General features: G+C 41.9%; 2 protein-coding genes across 4 annotated transcripts in view; one reads left to right on the top strand and one right to left on the bottom strand.

Annotated features, from left to right (window-relative positions):
- Nucleotide 1: 1 nt before the first annotated feature.
- On the top strand, nt 2-8844 carry cfap263 (cilia and flagella associated protein 263). The gene is made up of 9 exons (XM_079682015.1): nt 2-756; nt 1251-1386; nt 1638-1799; nt 1879-2028; nt 2675-2785; nt 3451-3546; nt 4301-4408; nt 5892-6047; nt 6253-8844. Exons 1-9 carry the CDS (start codon nt 647-649, stop codon nt 6391-6393), a joined length of 1170 nt encoding a protein of 389 aa, XP_079538141.1. The 5' UTR covers nt 2-646; the 3' UTR covers nt 6394-8844.
- A 1160-nt stretch (nt 8845-10004) lies between these two features.
- srgap1a (SLIT-ROBO Rho GTPase activating protein 1a) overlaps nt 10005-17170 on the bottom strand; it is an 87976-nt gene continuing 80810 nt past the window's right edge. For 2 of the 3 annotated variants that reach the window (XM_079682008.1, XM_079682009.1), the window contains exons 20-21: nt 13589-13979; nt 10005-12399 (exon numbers count right to left, since the gene is read on the bottom strand). In XM_079682008.1, the coding sequence (XP_079538134.1) occupies nt 11992-12399; nt 13589-13979 (799 nt within the window). In that variant the 3' untranslated portion in view covers nt 10005-11991. Of the gene's footprint in view, nt 12400-13523; nt 13980-17170 lie in introns of all 3 variants that reach the window. The other variant, XM_079682010.1, reaches the window with a different exon arrangement.

The following is a 17170-nucleotide window of genomic DNA, read 5'->3' as shown; positions in this document are numbered from 1 at the left end:
TGAAATGCTTTGACAATAAATATATACAAATATGTCATCTGTGGAAGAAAAGGAAATACTCTGTTAGAAAAAGGCCTGCAATCAAAATGTTACTCAAGTATTACAAAAGTATTAGAATCAAAACATACTTAAAGTACAAAAGTAAAAGTAGGCTACTGACTATGCAGATCGGCCAATTTCAGAATAATATATGTTTTGATCAATCGTTGTGTTTATCAAAGCTGGTAAAGGCGCAGCTAGTTTTAATGACTTGGTATACTGCAGGGTAGCTTGTGAATGTTACTCAAGGTGTAAGTTCTAAAGTCTTATTTAATTGTTGATTATATTTCACATCATTAATCCAAATCTGTAAAGTAACTAAAAGTATTTAATAAATGTAGTGGAGTAAAAGTACACTATTATACCTCTGAATTGTTGTTGGGAAGAAGTCCAAAGTAGCAACAAATTGAAATATTCAAGAAAAGCACAAGTATCTTGACTTAGTTACAACACTGTAAAGTAGTATAGAGAATAAAAAAGGAATAGATTTCAGTTGAAATTGAACTTTTTTTTAAATTGTGTATTATTCTTTGCGAAATTAACTGATTACAGAGGGTTAGGCGAGCCCCTGAAGGCATCACGAGCCCTAGCAACCACTACTAGAGTTATGTGTACCATAGCAACCATGGAGGGTGAGCTTTCGTTAATGGAAGAAAAAGGCAAAGAGGTCACTCAAGAACATAAAGAACTCCTCTTCAACCAAGTCAAAGAAATCAAGTAAGGAAAACACATACTCAACAACACCTTGTAGGTCAACCGTGAACTTTGTTAACCTAAAATTGGCTTTATTAGTTTGCCTATTTTGTTGCTAACAATGGGCTAACATTGCTAACAAGGCTAAACTAGCAATGTCGCTTATTTAGTATTGAGATTTTTTTTTATTTAGCATGGAAATATTACAAGCTTAATGTAGCTTTCTATTTAGTCGTTTACTCCTAACTGTTAGCTAAGAGTAGAGGAAGTACAGGCACAAACTTGGATAGGTTACATTATGATATGTTGTTCAGGTCTTCTGCATTTTATTATATTAACTACTACAAAATAACAAGTTGAGCTTCTGTTTTTCTTGATGAATTATCAGTAGTGAGTCAATATCTTATATTTTACAGGTGTTTAAGTTAACATGTTCACCTTACAAACCTTAAACTACAAACAAACCATTATCAAGCATTATCTTGACCTGGCTATAAAGTTGTCACTTTTACCCCGAGATGTTCCAATGCAGCCCTCCTGGCAGAGATCAACATGTTGGAGCGGTTCATCGGTCGACTGGATCCTCAGGACCTTGTGTCTCAAGCTGGGGGGGACGATTCGGGGGCAGCAGGAGACTCCCAGCTGGAGGGTGGGGTAAGTGCTAACCAATGACAACAAAACTCCTTTACTACTACGACACAAAAATCAAGACAAGTAAATTATTCTTGAGTAAGTCACTTAATACTTTCTGGGTTAAAAGTGTGATACCTATTGCTTCATATTAACTAACATTAGTAAGGCCTGCCACAATCTCAGATACAATCCTGATTCTAAATATGTTGCCTGGACAGATTACCTCTCTGCACTCCGCTTCTCATTTTGTAAATGTGTTTGTGCCTTGTCAGGGTCGTGGACCGAGGCGGCGGTCCCAGTCCAACATATCGGATCGCCTCCAGCAGCTGACCTTGGAACAAAAACTTTATGTGGCACAGAGAGAAGTAGCAGAGACACGACAGGACCAGGAGAAACTCAAACAGAGACATGACCAAATTCAGGACAACTACAAGGTTTTAATAAACACTTGCACAAAAAAAACAATGCACGCCTACAAAAAATGTCCCCTGGTAACTCTGCTTGTATCTCCAGGCCTCTATGGAAGAAGCAGATTTGCGTCTTGCCGAAATCAGGAAGGCTAAGATCGACTTTGAACGCAGAATGGTCAAACCTATGAAGGACAAAAGGTTTGACATGATGGAGCCCAACAAGCTGCTCCGGTACATCGAAGACAAGTCAAAGGTAAAAAATAGGGTTCTGTCTAATGACCTTTGAAAAGTAGCATAAAAACTGTTTTTGAAACAAAACGTGGCTACTCATTTTAACTTGCAAAAGATGGCATTATGTTTGCAGTTGTTCAAAGTGAATAGTTTTAATTTACCTCTCATAATTCAAACATTTTATACAATTTCAAGATATTTAGATTTTATTCTGTTATTTTTCTTCGTCAAATTATGTCATGAAATGCCTCCTTTGTAGTCCTTTGTTTTCTTTCGTAACATAGAAACATTACTACGTAACACTCCACTTCTACTAGCTAGTAGTCCAACACATGATAGGCTAAGGGGTGGAATATCTCTTAGTGGTTGACCAATCACAAAAGAGGAGGCCAACTAACCAATCAGAGCAAACTAGGCTCTTGTTTCAGACAGAGGGTGAAAAGAAATGCTGCAGCACAGGCAGTATGAGAAAATCAAAGACCTTTTTGAACATTAGAGCATGGAGACATGTCACAGTAGAGGCACACAATATAAATATGAACCTAAAAATGAGCATAATAGGGCCCCTTTAATGTTTTCTTCCTCATGTTTTCTGTACTTTTACAACCCCTACCCATATTTACCATCCTCCAACCTTCGTCCACATGATCTGCTCTGTTCACAAACAGGTCACACAGGTGGAGAAGTTGACTCGGAAGAACCATGCACTGAAGGTCCACGAGAAGAAGCTCCAGCAGCAGCTTCAACAGAAGAAAGAGACGGGGAAAGCCGAGTACGAGGTAGATGATGAGAGTGTGAGCGTTATAACCAGAGGGGCTAACAAAAGGCTAGAAAGAGTGTTACCAATGATGACCCATCGTCATTGGGTGTCACTCTCTGCTTGTCAGTTACTGTAACAATTTGTGGTACTGTGTGTTAGGGAATAATTTGCTTTGTTATTCAACCTTTGACACAGTTCATCATTTTCTCCTCTCACTGTCTCCTTTCCCATGGCATAGGTCTACGGCCTTGGGTATTGCTGCTATCTCTTTTAAGGAGGGGCAGCTTGGGCGCATTGTTGTTGCCAGTCTATGACAGAGCACAAGCCGCCATGAGGTAGTTTACTGTTCAGGGACGAAGGTTCCCTGGCGCACATTCTTTTCTATGGACGAGAGCTCTAGTTAGATTCAGGGTCCATAATTGTTTAGTCTCACTGATGAAGAATGTTGATTATTACACTCCGAACTAGTTAAAACCTTGAGCTACAGAAGGGGTTCTTCAGAATTGGTTTGACAACCGCTGTGTCAACTCGTGACACGCCGCCTGTCTTGTCAACTCTCCGGCTGAAACTCCAAATAAACCACCAGTGTTTGACATCAAAGCTCCAACTCTCCTTGTGTCTCTCTGAGCCGTGACTCTCCATTGCTACAGAAGTTTCCCTTACACTGTGTGTTGTTTTTTGAAGATTTTTCAGGAGTACAGCGAGCAGAGAATGGACAAAAACCAGGATGAACTTCAAGTCAACAATTTGAAAGTACAACGTGTCCTCAGTTCACACAAGGTAAGTCATTACAATGTGTGAGAGAGATCGTTCTCTCTGTGTTATCTAGTGTAGATAAATGAAATCACTGTTGCAGTATAGCTTGACTTAGCTCCAGCTTCTAAATCTGCATGGGTGTGTTTTTTTCTATTGACTAAAAGGATATTCTACCAAAACCTCAGGTAAACAATAGTACCTTGACAATTGTAATTGATACAATGAGATACGAATAGCATACATTACAATTATATAACAACAAATGAGAATAATATACACACATATTAACGTATTCAGTTTTTTGATCAAATAACATAATTCAGTTCATGCATACATAATAATAAAATTAATCAGATAGTCTGGATAATCTGGATTGTCATAGTAACAACAAATATCTTTTATATGTGGGATATTTCCCAATTTAAAAAAAAGGTTGGGACTTTCTCTTGTATCATGAACTATAATTACAAGAAATATTAACGACTTAACAATTACTGTAGCAACGGGTTTTTTATGTTAACATTGTAAAATATACTTCCATAGCTTTGCTCGAAATACAGCAATAAAAATGTTAAAGGTGTCCCCTGCAGTTTATGTGGTTGGTGTGTGTGTGTGTGTGTGTGTGTGTGTGTGTGTGTGTGTGTGTGTGTGTGTGTGTGTGTGTGTGTGTGTGTGTGTGTGTGTGTGTGTGTGTGTGTGTGTGTGTGTGTGTGTGTGTGTGTGTGTGTGTGTGTGTGTGTGTGTGTGTGTGTGTGTGTGTGTGTGTGTGTGTCTTCAGGAGAAGCTGCAGAGTGTGACACGAGAGTCCACAGAGCTGAGTGATGACATCACCAAGAAGAAGCAGATGCTGGCCAAACTTGAGGAGGAGATTGTGCGCGCTGAGGAGGTTTGTCAGAGCGGCAGAGCGTATTGAATAATGCACGGCAGACCCAAACGATGGAATCTGTTAATACACCTATCCTCTTTTAAACTGTACTTCACTAGCAAGGACCACGCCACAACAGGATGATGTTTGTAGGTGTAATGAAGGAAGTAACACTGAATTGATATGGAGGGGGTGATGAAATGATGATGGTGAATGGTCCTGGTAGAGGGAAACTCAAAATGGTGGTTAAATCTCCGGCATGATTTTGCTTGGGCTTATTATGGGACCCCAGATGGTTGCTAGAATGAGACATTTTAAAATATGAACTAGTTGAATAGGAATGGAGACAGGTGGAGAGGATGAGGGGATGTAGGGGCAAGGGAAGGGAGGGAGGAAGGGATGTCCGGATGAAAGGATAAGGGATGTTGGGATGGAGGGATAAGGGATGAAAGGATTCGGGATGGAAGGAGAAGGGATGGAAGGAGAAGGGATGGAGGGATAAGGGATGTAGGGAGGAATCGATGATGGGGTCAATGCTTGGAGGGATGAAGGGGGTTAGGATGAGGAAGAAGTAGGAATGTATGAGTGGAAGGGAGAGGGAGGGGGGGTTGAGAGAATGGAGACAAGCAATGGCTGGATGTTTGGCTGGATATAAAGGCAAGGCAAGGCAAGTTTATTTATATAGCACCTTTCAACACAAGGCAATTCAAAGTGCTTTACAAAAATTAAAGACATTAAGAGCATTAAGAAACATATTATAAAATGATATCTAGAAACACTCATTTAAAAGCAATGATATAAAATGAATGACATTTAAAAACACTCATTTAAAAGCAAAGATAAAAAGCAAAGTTAGTCAAAGTTACAGTGCAGTTCGAGATATGAGTATATCAATTAAAAGCAGCGGCAAAAAGAAAAGTCTTCAGCCTGGATTTAAAAGTAGTCAGAGTTGCAGCGGACCTGCAGGTTTCTGGGAGTGTGTTCCAGATATTTGGAGCATAATAACTGAACGCTGCTTCTCCATGTTTAGTTCTGACTCTGGGGACAGAAAGATGACCAGTACCTGCAGACCTGAGAGATCTGGATGGTTCATCATTTAGCAGGAGGTCAGAAATGTATTTTGGGCCTAAACCATTCAATGCTTTATAAACCAGCAGCAGTATTTTGAAATCTATTCTTTGACACACAGGAAGCCAGTGTAAAGACTTCAGAACCGGAGTGATGTGATCCACTTTCTTAGTGTTAGTGAGGACTCGAGTAGCGGTGTTCTGAATCAGCTGCAGCTTTCTAATAGATTTGTTTGTGAGACCTGTAAAGACACCAATACAGTAGTCCAGTCTACTGAAGATAAAAGCATGGACAAGTTTTTCCAAATCCTGCTGTGACTTACTCTTTTAATTGACAGACTCAGCTGGGATTAGAGATTGGGTTGAGGCGTGGCCATGCTTCATAAACTTCATTTATCTCTTAGTTCTGTTTATGTACTTTGTTCCTTATACTTCAGGAGCGTCTGAAGGCAGAGGCCCTCAACCAGCACCTGCGGCGCCAGATGACAGATTACCAGGCTCCTGGTATCACAGAGTACATACAGGTCAAGGGCAAACACAAGAAGCTGCAGCAGAGCATTCACACTCTGGATAGAAAAATTGGGATCGCTGAGGTAAGCATTTCATTTTTCATTTACCCCAAAGACAACCCGCCATCTTTGGAATTCTCTCCAGGACTCTCCGACACTTGATGATATGATTTGAAGTGTTATTTATCTTCTTTTGTTTTATCATACCACACCCACTCATACCAGCTGCATAACAAACTGTTGCGAGAGGAACCAAAACAGTGGGCTCTCTCTTCTCTGTTTTCCCCAGATGGCCTTGAAGACCCGCTCTACAGTCCGCAGCGCACAGAGAGCCTCTCTTCCTGCCGTGTGCAGAGCTGAGGCTGGAGCGAGACCTGCAGAGCAGCACATCCCAGTGAAGCTCCCGCACATAGCAGAACACCGCACGTAGAGAACACCGCACGTAGAGAACACCGCACGTAGAGAACACCGCACATAGCAGAACACCGCACATAGAGAACACCGCACGTAGAGAACCTCGCACGTAGAGACCACCGCACGTAGAGAACACCGCACGTAGAGAACACCGCACGTAGAGAACATTGCACGTAGAGAACACCGCACATAGAGAACACCGCACGTAGAGAACACCGCACGTAGAGAACACCGCACGTAGAGAACACCGCACCTAGAGAACACCGCACGTAGAGAACACCGCACGTAGAAAACACCGCACGTAGAGAACACCGCACATAGAGAACACCGCACGTAGAGAACACCGCACGTAGAGAACCTCGCACGTAGAGACCACCGCACGTAGAGAACACCGCACGTAGAGAACACCGCACGTAGAGAACACCGCACGTAGAGAACACCGCACGTAGAGAACACCGCACGTAGAGAACACCGCACGTAGAGAACACCGCACATAGAGAACACCGCACATAGCAGAACACCGCACGTAGAGAACACCGCACGTAGAGAACCTCGCACGTAGAGACCACCGCACGTAGAGAACACCGCACCTAGAGAACACCGCACGTAGAGAACACCGCACATAGAGAACACCGCACATAGAGAACACCGCACATAGCAGAACACCGCACATAGAGAACACCGCACATAGAGAACACCGCACATAGAGAACACCGCACATAGCAGAACACCGCACGTAGAGAACATCGCACGTAGAGAACACCACACTTAGCAGAACACCGCACGTAGAGAACACCGCACGTAGAGAACACCGCACGTAGAGAACACCGCACATAGAGAACACCGCACATAGAGAACACCGCACATAGCAGAACACCGCACATAGAGAACACCGCACATAGAGAACACCGCACGTAGAGAACACCGCACGTAGAGAACACCACACTTAGCAGAACACCGCACGTAGAGAACACCGCACGTAGAGAACACCGCACGTAGAGAACACCACACATAGCAGAACACCACACATAAAGAACACCACACGTAGAGAACACCGCACGTAGAGAACACCGCACGTAGAGAACACCGCACATAGAGAACACCACACATAGAGAACACCGCACATAGCAGAACACCGCACGTAGAGAACACCGCACGTAGAGAACACCGCACATAGAGAACACCGCACGTAGAGAACACCGCACGTAGAGAACACCGCACATAGCAGAACACCGCACGTAGAGAACACCGCACGTAGAGAACACCGCACATAGAGAACACCGCACATAGCAGAACAACGCACATAGAGAACACCGCACTGTTGAGATCTCCATATCAAGTGAATACTTAAAACGAAAGTTAATTATAAATCAAATATGATCAATCATATTCTTGTATAAACACATAATGAGAATGCTTCATATTTTAGGTTTTTCTATATTTACAGTATAAACTAAACACAAGAGGTTTGTTAAATTGAGTGTAAGGCCTATAATGATTTATGGGTGTCACTGATAAGGGAGAAGGCAGTTTCTTCCTTCTCCTCTCACAGCAGTACATAGAGAGGGGGGTTTCCCCTGGTATACTCTCCCCTGGTAAAAGCTCTGCCACTCAGAGCTGGGTTAATAGCTCTCGGTAAGGTTCTCTCAAACTTGGTAAATATCTCTCAATTTTCTTTGTTGAAAGCTGAGTGAATTTTCTTTGTGAAATGAGTGGAATGAATTGATGTTTGTTGAATCTTAGTACCCTGCGACCTGTGAGGAAAGGCCCTCCGAATTCATGTGGGACTAGTTGAAGTATACGAATGTCGAAATGAGAAAATGAACTGTTTTGGTGAATGAAAGGTTGAATGTGCTTTTTATTATCACCGATCTTTTATGAGGAAATGTCTCAAAATTCTATCTATATTTTAAATGTCACAACTGAATTGGGCAGTTGAAGTTACAAATGATGGTAATAAATGTAAAACTGTGAATTAAAGTTTCATATTAGAACATGATCACAGCATGATAGGTTTAGTTTCATTATAATGTTGTAAAGAGAGAAGGTAAAAACCCTGTATTAGTTTGGACCTGTTTTTCTTCAAATAAACTGATCCCACCTTTTGGATTGGGACAACTTAAAAGACATCTGTGCTCTCCTCCCCTGCTTCAAAGGTAAGATTGCACCCTGCCACACTCACACTTAGGTAGGGCCACACCTCATTTACTGATATCAAAATCCTTCGGGATCGCTTAAACAGATTTAAGAGAGTTGTCTGAATTGAAACAGCAGTTAATTGAACCTGGTTCTTCGGGAGTTAATAGAGGTGAGATCTTGCTGACGTTGGTGGATCTGAGCCAACCAGTAAACTTACATAGACTCAATCACTTCGGTTAGGTCAATTAGTTGGTCAGAGCCACAAAATCGTCATGACATCATAAAGTTACCAAAATCTGATCAGCTCATTTTTAGACAGGTTTTAATATAAATGGATCAGGACAAAAAGTGAGAGAATCTCTTTCCACAGAGGGGACACGTGTTTATGTATAAAAGACATGAAAAAGTGGATGTTGCATAATAGGTGACCTTTAATAGTTTTTAGAAAATGTTCGGGGAATACAACCTTGAAGTTTAATTTCCTATCACGTCTTAGTTTTTCCCCTGTACAGGAGAGATGTTTGCATGAAGAATGAACTGTACTGTAGATCTTCTATTAATCTCAATCCACGCTCCATCAAGCCCTGTTGCCTCAATCACTAAACAATCATTGTATACTGAATTATTTTAATAAATGATATATTCCTTACAGTGTATTGGTTACTATGCCATCACTATGATGTACTCAATTAATTATGTCATTTATGCTCTATTGATGTGGTTTTTTTCAACTTTTTCAACCAGTGTTGGGAATAAAGCTCACTGCAACGATCTTTGCATGAAATGAGATTTTAACTGGTTCTAATGATACATTTAAGCCTTTAAATCTTACTTACCTATTAATGTCATCGACTATTTTGCGTTATGCCTTTGAAGTCATCTTTGCTGGGCCACAGTACTGACGTGTCTCCATTTATAGAACATGTATCTAACTGTGCACTGATGGATATCTAAACTCTTAGATGATTTTGTAACCCTCTCCAGCATTATGCAAATCCACAATTCTTGATTGTAGGTCTTCTGAGATCTCTTTTTTTGCCAGGCATAGTTCACATAAGCAGATTGTGAACAGCAAATGTAAATGTTTGAGAGCTTAATCCACACTTTCACTGAATAAAACGAGGTGTGCTAACTCCAAACTCCATTAGGGTTCAAATACTTTTTCCAACCTACACTGTGAATGTTTAAATTAGGTTTTAAATACGGACAAGCACAAGCAATCATTTGTGTGTAATTTGTTCAAACTGATAGTGTTCATTAATTATTGCAATTCAGATGAAGATCAGACCTTGTTTTAGCACAAATGTAAACATAAATGCAGGTTATTACAAAGGGTTCTCTTGCCACAAAAATGTTTGGATGTCATTAATTTTCTTGTAATGGGTTATTTTTATTTGGTGGTATTTCTACTGTTAAGTAATCGGTTTCCATCACTGACAATAAGTAGCCAAATTTACTCAATATAAAATGCAAAAAATCACCTCAAACTCGACAAACTATTTCCTTTATTAGAAAGAAATCCTCGGAGGTATGAGCCCTCAGAGAACTCTAAGTTATGATGTTACATGCCATATATACAGTTATATACATAAAAGTGCAATGTCACAATGGGTAAGCTGTTTATTTATGATTAACTCTGTCATACAACTGCTGAAAGAACATGGCATTGTTACTAATTCATGTGTTTTCTTCTGCGTCGACATGAACATTTAACAGAATGTCTGAAGTTCCTCTAAAACATTTTTAAAGGCACTTTCACAAGTACATACTACAGATGTACATACTACAGCTTAAAGCCTACACAGGGCATCACTGAGTCCTACTGTTGATAACAACATAGTGACAAAAGCACTTCTTCATTTTTTTTACAACTGGCTTCATACTGTATCTCTGGATATTTATTCTTCATCTTTTGTTCTAAGTCGTTTCTACCCAGAAACAAAAAGGGTCACACAAATAATGAAAGTTAGTAAATCAGAAATGAATCGTGATTATTATACACACAAGTCAAAAATAGTGTAAACCTGCTATTAGAAAGTGTTGTGGGTGTTATTATGCTCAGCTAGACAAACAGTCCCAGGAGGACATCCACCCAGTTAGTTTTTTCTCTACTACAGTACTGAGATTATTCAAAACAAAAGACATCAGGGTCGCAGTCACACAGTTGCTGCTCTGGCACAGACAGCTTTATGGGGCTAATGCATTTGAATTTAACTCTACACACACACACACACACACACACACACACACACACTGGTTGTTCATCATTGATCCTGTTTTCTGCCACATGTCAAGCATTTAGAGGTGTCATCATCCACAAATGCAGAAAATAAAGGAGGACAATAAAAAAAAGAAATATTGACAGTCTCACCTGAACAGACACAAAAACAGACACAAGTTAGCAGTTAGCTAACAGTTAGCTTCTGTTTCAGGACAAGCATCTGGCTTTCACACTAACAGTCATCAGGTCCATGGCTACCGGCAGCGCTCCCGCAGGGCGCCGCCATGAGTCTATACACACGGGACTACATCATACAAGGAGGGACAACATCCATGCTGTGTACGGTCATATCTTTGGGTAGGTAAAGCCAAGCAAGGCGTAAACGAAGCTATGACGTGTTCCACATATAGCTTTGTTTAGTATACTCTAAAGGAGATCATTTGTCATCGTTTTTCACACTTTAGTCATACAGATGCAAAGGCTTAATTTATTATTAGACTTATTGTATGCCTGAATTAAAAAATGCATCAAACATAGTGAAGTAGTGGTTTAATCCAATAGTCATATCTCCTTCCAGGCAATATGTTCAAAATAAATGGAAGTGAATCCAGCACGGAGGAGAATTTTCTGGAACACAGGAGATGGTATGCCTTGGCAAAAGTAAGTGTGTACGCTGCTATCAGTACTATCATCTATTAACAAAGTACCGTTAAAGGTTTCAATCAGTCCAACCTTCACACCCTTTCTCTCCAGGTAGTCACAGCAACTTAATAATATGTGTGGAATCAGTTAGTAAGGCATTTCAACCAGTTCAAAACACCTTCACTGGCTCTGCTATAGGAGAGCAAAAAGTAAAAAGAAATCATAATCTGGAGTGAGACGCCACCACTTCAGGTTCAGTGGTAAACAGGAGCTACATGCGGCGTGTTCAAAGTTCATGAATGTCTGTGAACTAAACTACCTTGTGTATATTTGCCTAAAATCATGAAGGAAGCCTCTGTGATTGGTTGTTTGAATGTCTTTACAAAACAGAAAAGAAAAAGAGTTAGATAATATTAACCTAAGCATATTAACACAGAACCGGAGGTCTGTTAGCATACTCCTGTCCTCTTTGTGATGCTTTCAAATGTATTTTCCTGTCCAGGTCATTTACACGTTCTCAGATATTATATTCTGTAAATCGATGAAGACATTGGTATCATTTTGCAGCTCCTGGAATTCGAGGGTTTTTGCTTTACATTTCCGCCTCGGTGGTCACATGGTGCAGGACTTGTCCAAAGGGTCCTGAGCAGACGTGGGTGGAGGCGGCGAGGCCTGCCTGGTCTTGGGCAGGACCATGGGCTTGGGCCTCAGGGCGGGGGGTTTGAGTTGTACCCCCATGCGGGGCGCCACCAGGGGCTTGAAGGTGCTCATGGTGTCGCTGGAGGAGCTGGTGCTGCGGCGGATGGGCGGCTCCGTGTTGGCGGTGGACCTCAGCGTGACGCCGTGGATGGGGCTGAGGGACTCGCTGGAGCTGGCCGGCGTGGGACCCCCCCCGCTGCCCCCGGAGGTCTGCCGCTGCTCCAGGGTGTCCAGCACCACGTCGGGGGCGTGCTTGGCCGAGCTCTGTCTCTCCAGCTCGCGCAGCTCATTCAGGGCGGTGTTCATCGTCTCCTCTATGTCCTGTGGGAGAGAGAGAGAGAGAGAGGGGGGTTTAGGGGAGAAGAGACTGTAAGGGTGAGGGAGATGAGCAGCACACAGGAAAGCGGGGGTAAAAAGGAGAGAAAACTGCCAAGACTTGAGAGTTGGAGAGGGTAGGGAACATAAAAAGCGATGTTAACAGAGGACCACAGTGACAGATTTTCAAGAAAGCATGCATTATACATGTGGAGAGTTACGAGACTCAGCACCTCTCGCTCTACATGCTAATGACTTTAAACAGTGAAGGAGAGGCAGAAAACACTGATTATCTGAGCATGCTCGCAGTACGCAGACAGACAGCCCGGCAAAGTGACCTCTAACTCATGCTCTGTACAAATGTAATTCATGGATTCACTATTACGTATGTGACACAAAATTACATCTACCGTCTTCCAATCTGCAGAAACGTTTGTATTAAAGATCCCCTATGATACTGTTTTTCATTACCTTATTATAGCTCTCAGATATACACAAAACATGTCTCTGAAGTGTTTGGCTGAAACACCAAACAGATCGTGCATTGCAGCATCCCATCTCTGTTTCAGCCCCGTTTCAAAAGTGCTGATTCTCTGTCTGTTACTTTAGATGAAAATAAGGAGCCCCTCCTCACGCCCCTCTGAGAGATATTTGGTTAAAAAGAACACAATGGTGCTCTAGGGGGAGATCCAGGTGATAAGGGGGGGGGGGGGGGGGGGGGGGGGTACCTTGGTTGGTGATTGGCTAATGGTTACACAAGCCAAAACATCGTTATGACATCATAAAGTGACCAAAATCTGATCAGCTCATTTTCAGTTTTTATATAAATGGATCAGGATAAAAAGTGAGCGAATCTTTTTTCCTGAAACTTTCAGAATCTCTTTCCACAGAGGGGACACGTGTTGATGTATACAAGAAAGGAAAAAGTGGATTTTGCATAATAGGTGACCTTTAATTTGTGATATTGTGTTTTTGTGTGCCTATAACCTATGCCTATAGTAGATGTGATGCTATGAGTCCCAGTGTGCAGCTATGCTCCCTGCTGTCTGCCTGTGCAGCTAGCCTTTAGCGTGTAGTTAGCACACGAACACTAGCAGCCAGAGGAAGCAGAAGACTGACTAAGTGTTTACAGGGCGGGGCAGGGCTTTGATGGTGGAGGGAGCTGCAGTCGGGTCGCTGCTCGTCCCGCGCTGACCTGTGCGATGGTCTCCGGGTCCAGGGGCTTGCCACCGTGGTGGTGGAGGTGGTGGGGGTCACCGAAGGCCTTGTACTGGCCCGAAGAGGTGGAGCGGCGGATCGGGGGGCTCTCCATCTTCTTCAGAGACTCGTGGCGGCTGATGTTGGTCAGGCTGCCGTGCCCGGTGCGGCGGCGGCGCTCCGGGCTGTCCATGGGGAGGTGGGACCGAGTCCGCAGCATGTCCCGCGGGCTGAAGTGGCCCAGAACTGGGGAGCCCATCTCAGGGGTCCCTCCATGTCCTCCGTGACCTCCATGTCCTCCGTGTCCGTGCTGGGAGGGGTGCACCATGACATCATTGGGGCGGGCAGGGGGCCTCCGAGAGGGGGGTTCTGATCTTTTCTTGTGCCGGCTGGAATAGACGGGTGGGACAGAGCGGAAACAACAAAGCTAATTATTTATTTATTCCATACAGTTTTTGTCTTTTAACATTTTATCCCATAATGGCATATAGCTAGATATTAAACCTAGAGTTAAACCTTTTTTTTCTGCCAAGGAGGTTGTGTTCTTGGAACATTTTGTCCAGCTGTGTAACATTGTGAGAAAGGGCAAATGCGCTGCCTTATATTGGAGTCAAAATATGTTTGACGTGTGAAACAGAAAACAGCAATACAAAAAAAAACACCTTCTTTAGATGTTCTTTCATGTTGTTACAACACTACGACTTGAAGCTCAAAAACACACAACAAGTTGTAAAAAGTACTTAAGAAATACAATTATCCAAGAGGCACACAAATGCTCCATTGGCCTTGGGGAAGAACTGTGCACTCTAGTTTTTGGACTAACAAAAAAAAAAAAAGCCTTTCATTATTTAAGGGATGCATTTGGCTCTCATTTTGAAACTACAGTAATCCTTCAGACATGAACATCCTCCAAACTTTAGCACAACATGTAGAAATGAATCCTTGTCTATTGGAAAAACAAAGAGTCATCAGTGGTGATGTCACAGCTTGAAGCTTATTTACAGATCAGGTAGAGCGGAGCTGGCTCGCAGCCAGAGGAGGAGGCCTGAGGTTTTTCAGAGCTCCAAAACAGGCTTCCCATCAGTCATATTTATGACTAACAGCTCTACAGTAGCTACAGATACAGGAGATGTAAACATTGATAGAAGCAGATATTATCACTTCAGTCTAAAAGCTAAATGATTGAAGTTACCTGATAACCATGTCATGATTCTCCTTTTTCTTTTAGAATAATAATTTCTGCCATGGCAACAACTTGACACAATAAAGAAATAACATTTCAAAGATGATACACGGCAGATTAACTATTTTAATAAGGCATTATTGTTTTTGGTGAAAAAGCAGTGAATGACTTATCCTTTAATCACTTTGCTGCAAATGGCTTCACTTGGGAGTTTACGTCTGTCTAATGAACGCCCGCACAGCCATTATCATTAAGTCTTACAGACAGCTTCATCCCCGCGCTGAACTAAAAGCAGTAATGAGCACGGATATGAAGGAGCTCAGGGAATGGAACTGCAGCTCTTCAAGCAAAGCCACTGTTATCCCAACATTTCCTCTTAGAAAACTATGAATCTATATAAACCACAGTCTCAGAAGGTTCTTATGTAAGAATCTGAAAATATGTACCTGCTTTGCAAAACACACTAAATATTTATAAATGTGCACACAATATAGTTATTGACGGTACTTTGACTATATAACCACCACGGCCCCTAGTAGACCCCCACACACACAACAACACAGACTATAACACTCCTTGTTGTTAACCACAAACTATGTGCCATATATATATATATATATATATGCCGTTAATAACTGTGCAATATATACCTGGCTGCTAAATCCTCAGAACTGTTACAGGATGTGTTTTTTGTAAATTGTGTAACTTTTTTTTACCATAATATGTTTTTTTTTATCTTTAATATTTTGTTATGCATGCTTCTTAGGAAACATTAACCTGTCTTTGGCTCTTTTCTGCTGTAACAATGTAAATGTCCCCTCTGTGGGATGAATAAAGGTATTCTGATACTAACAGCTACTGATGAGTGGTTAGACATTGGAAAATAAAGACTCATTGGTGGCTGGTGTGCATGGCAACAGAAAACCATTTTTTATTTTTTGACTGCAGCAAGAAATCTGGATTGGTAAACAACTGTAGGAACCACTGACAGCCTGCAGGGGGGGCAGGCAGTCTGCACACAAAACACCTGTGTGTCCAACAACAGGCTCTGCCACCTACTCTGTAAACACACTCACAGATCACCCTTTAGCTATTGGTCCATGCCTGATAATAATGTATATCACAAGGGATTCTGGGAGTTTCCTTTTGATGAAAATCTAAAATAGGATCAACTGTAGTAGGTAGTTTATAATCAAATAATAATATATCCTCTCCACTCTAACCGTCACTAACTTAACTGCATTGTTTACTAACAATTGCTGATGCCAGCGCTACGAGACCTCCTGTCTGGTGAGAATGCTACGAGTGGAAAATATCTAAATAAAGCTCAGGATCTAAATGATTCAGCACATTTGAGGATTGTTTGAATAGAAGAGCAGTCGGGCGGAGGGGATGGAGATGCAGATGAAGGTGGAAGTCACCTGGGAGCTGTTGACAGTTAGACGGCTTCATTAAGGCTCATGTGAAAAAGACGGTTCATTGAGAAGCTCACACATTCCTGCAGTGGTGTAAACGCTGCTTCTAGTATGAATCATCAACATTTCAACAGTGAAGTGCAGGGTGGGAGTATGGCTCTGAATAAAACAGCATTTGTATTTGGCAAGGGCCGGTAGCAGACACGCTTCAAGGTCGCCTACTCCACCGGCAGAAACGCAGCGATGAAGAGGGGAGACAAAACTCTGGCTCGCCCCCAGCACCCGCTGCCAAAAAGTCTGAGGTGTGACTGGATATGTGTGTGCCATGCCTCCCTGTGCAAATACAGTATGTTCCAGTGTTACTAGCTCATACCAGCTGGGATTTAATAATTCATCTATTTCATAATACTTTGATCAAATACAGCAGAGAAGTCCTCTAGTGGCAGTGGCTGAAAGGGTGAGCTGAGAGATGGGATGACAGGAGGAGGCAGCATGTGTTTCACTGAGGATTGGGTGCTTAGTCATTTAACAGGCACATCAGATGTATGCTGTTGAATTGCAATAAGGGAAATGATTGAAAACAACATTACTTACAATATAAGTGCTTTTTAAGAGTCTGGAGTTGGTGTTGACACCTAAAGCTATGTCTATATCATGTTTTTCTGATTTGTTTTTTATGTCTTACATGTACTATGTTGCATTGTTGTAGTAGCCTGGGACTTGAGATTTGTATTTTTTTTTAAACTACCCTATAGCTATTGTGCATATGAAAATAAAGCCTTTAAACCTTTGGCCGTTTTAGGTGACACAAAACTAAAGCCCACTCATACAGGCAGCAGGACTGTCCATTGTTATTGGATTGGGTTGCCTTTAATTAGATAAAGCTGATACAAAAATGTGTGCTGTTTTTATATTTTACACGGTGGGATACCTTGACAATATCGATATTGTCGAAAGAATCAAATAAACCTTATGCATTGTT

The sequence above is a fragment of the Notothenia rossii genome (genome assembly GCF_949606895.1).
Source record: "Notothenia rossii genome assembly, chromosome: 5".
In the NCBI taxonomy this organism is placed as follows: domain Eukaryota; kingdom Metazoa; phylum Chordata; class Actinopteri; order Perciformes; family Nototheniidae; genus Notothenia; species Notothenia rossii.
Note: the sequence above shows the minus strand (reverse complement) of the source record. Positions and strands in the feature narration are given on the sequence as shown.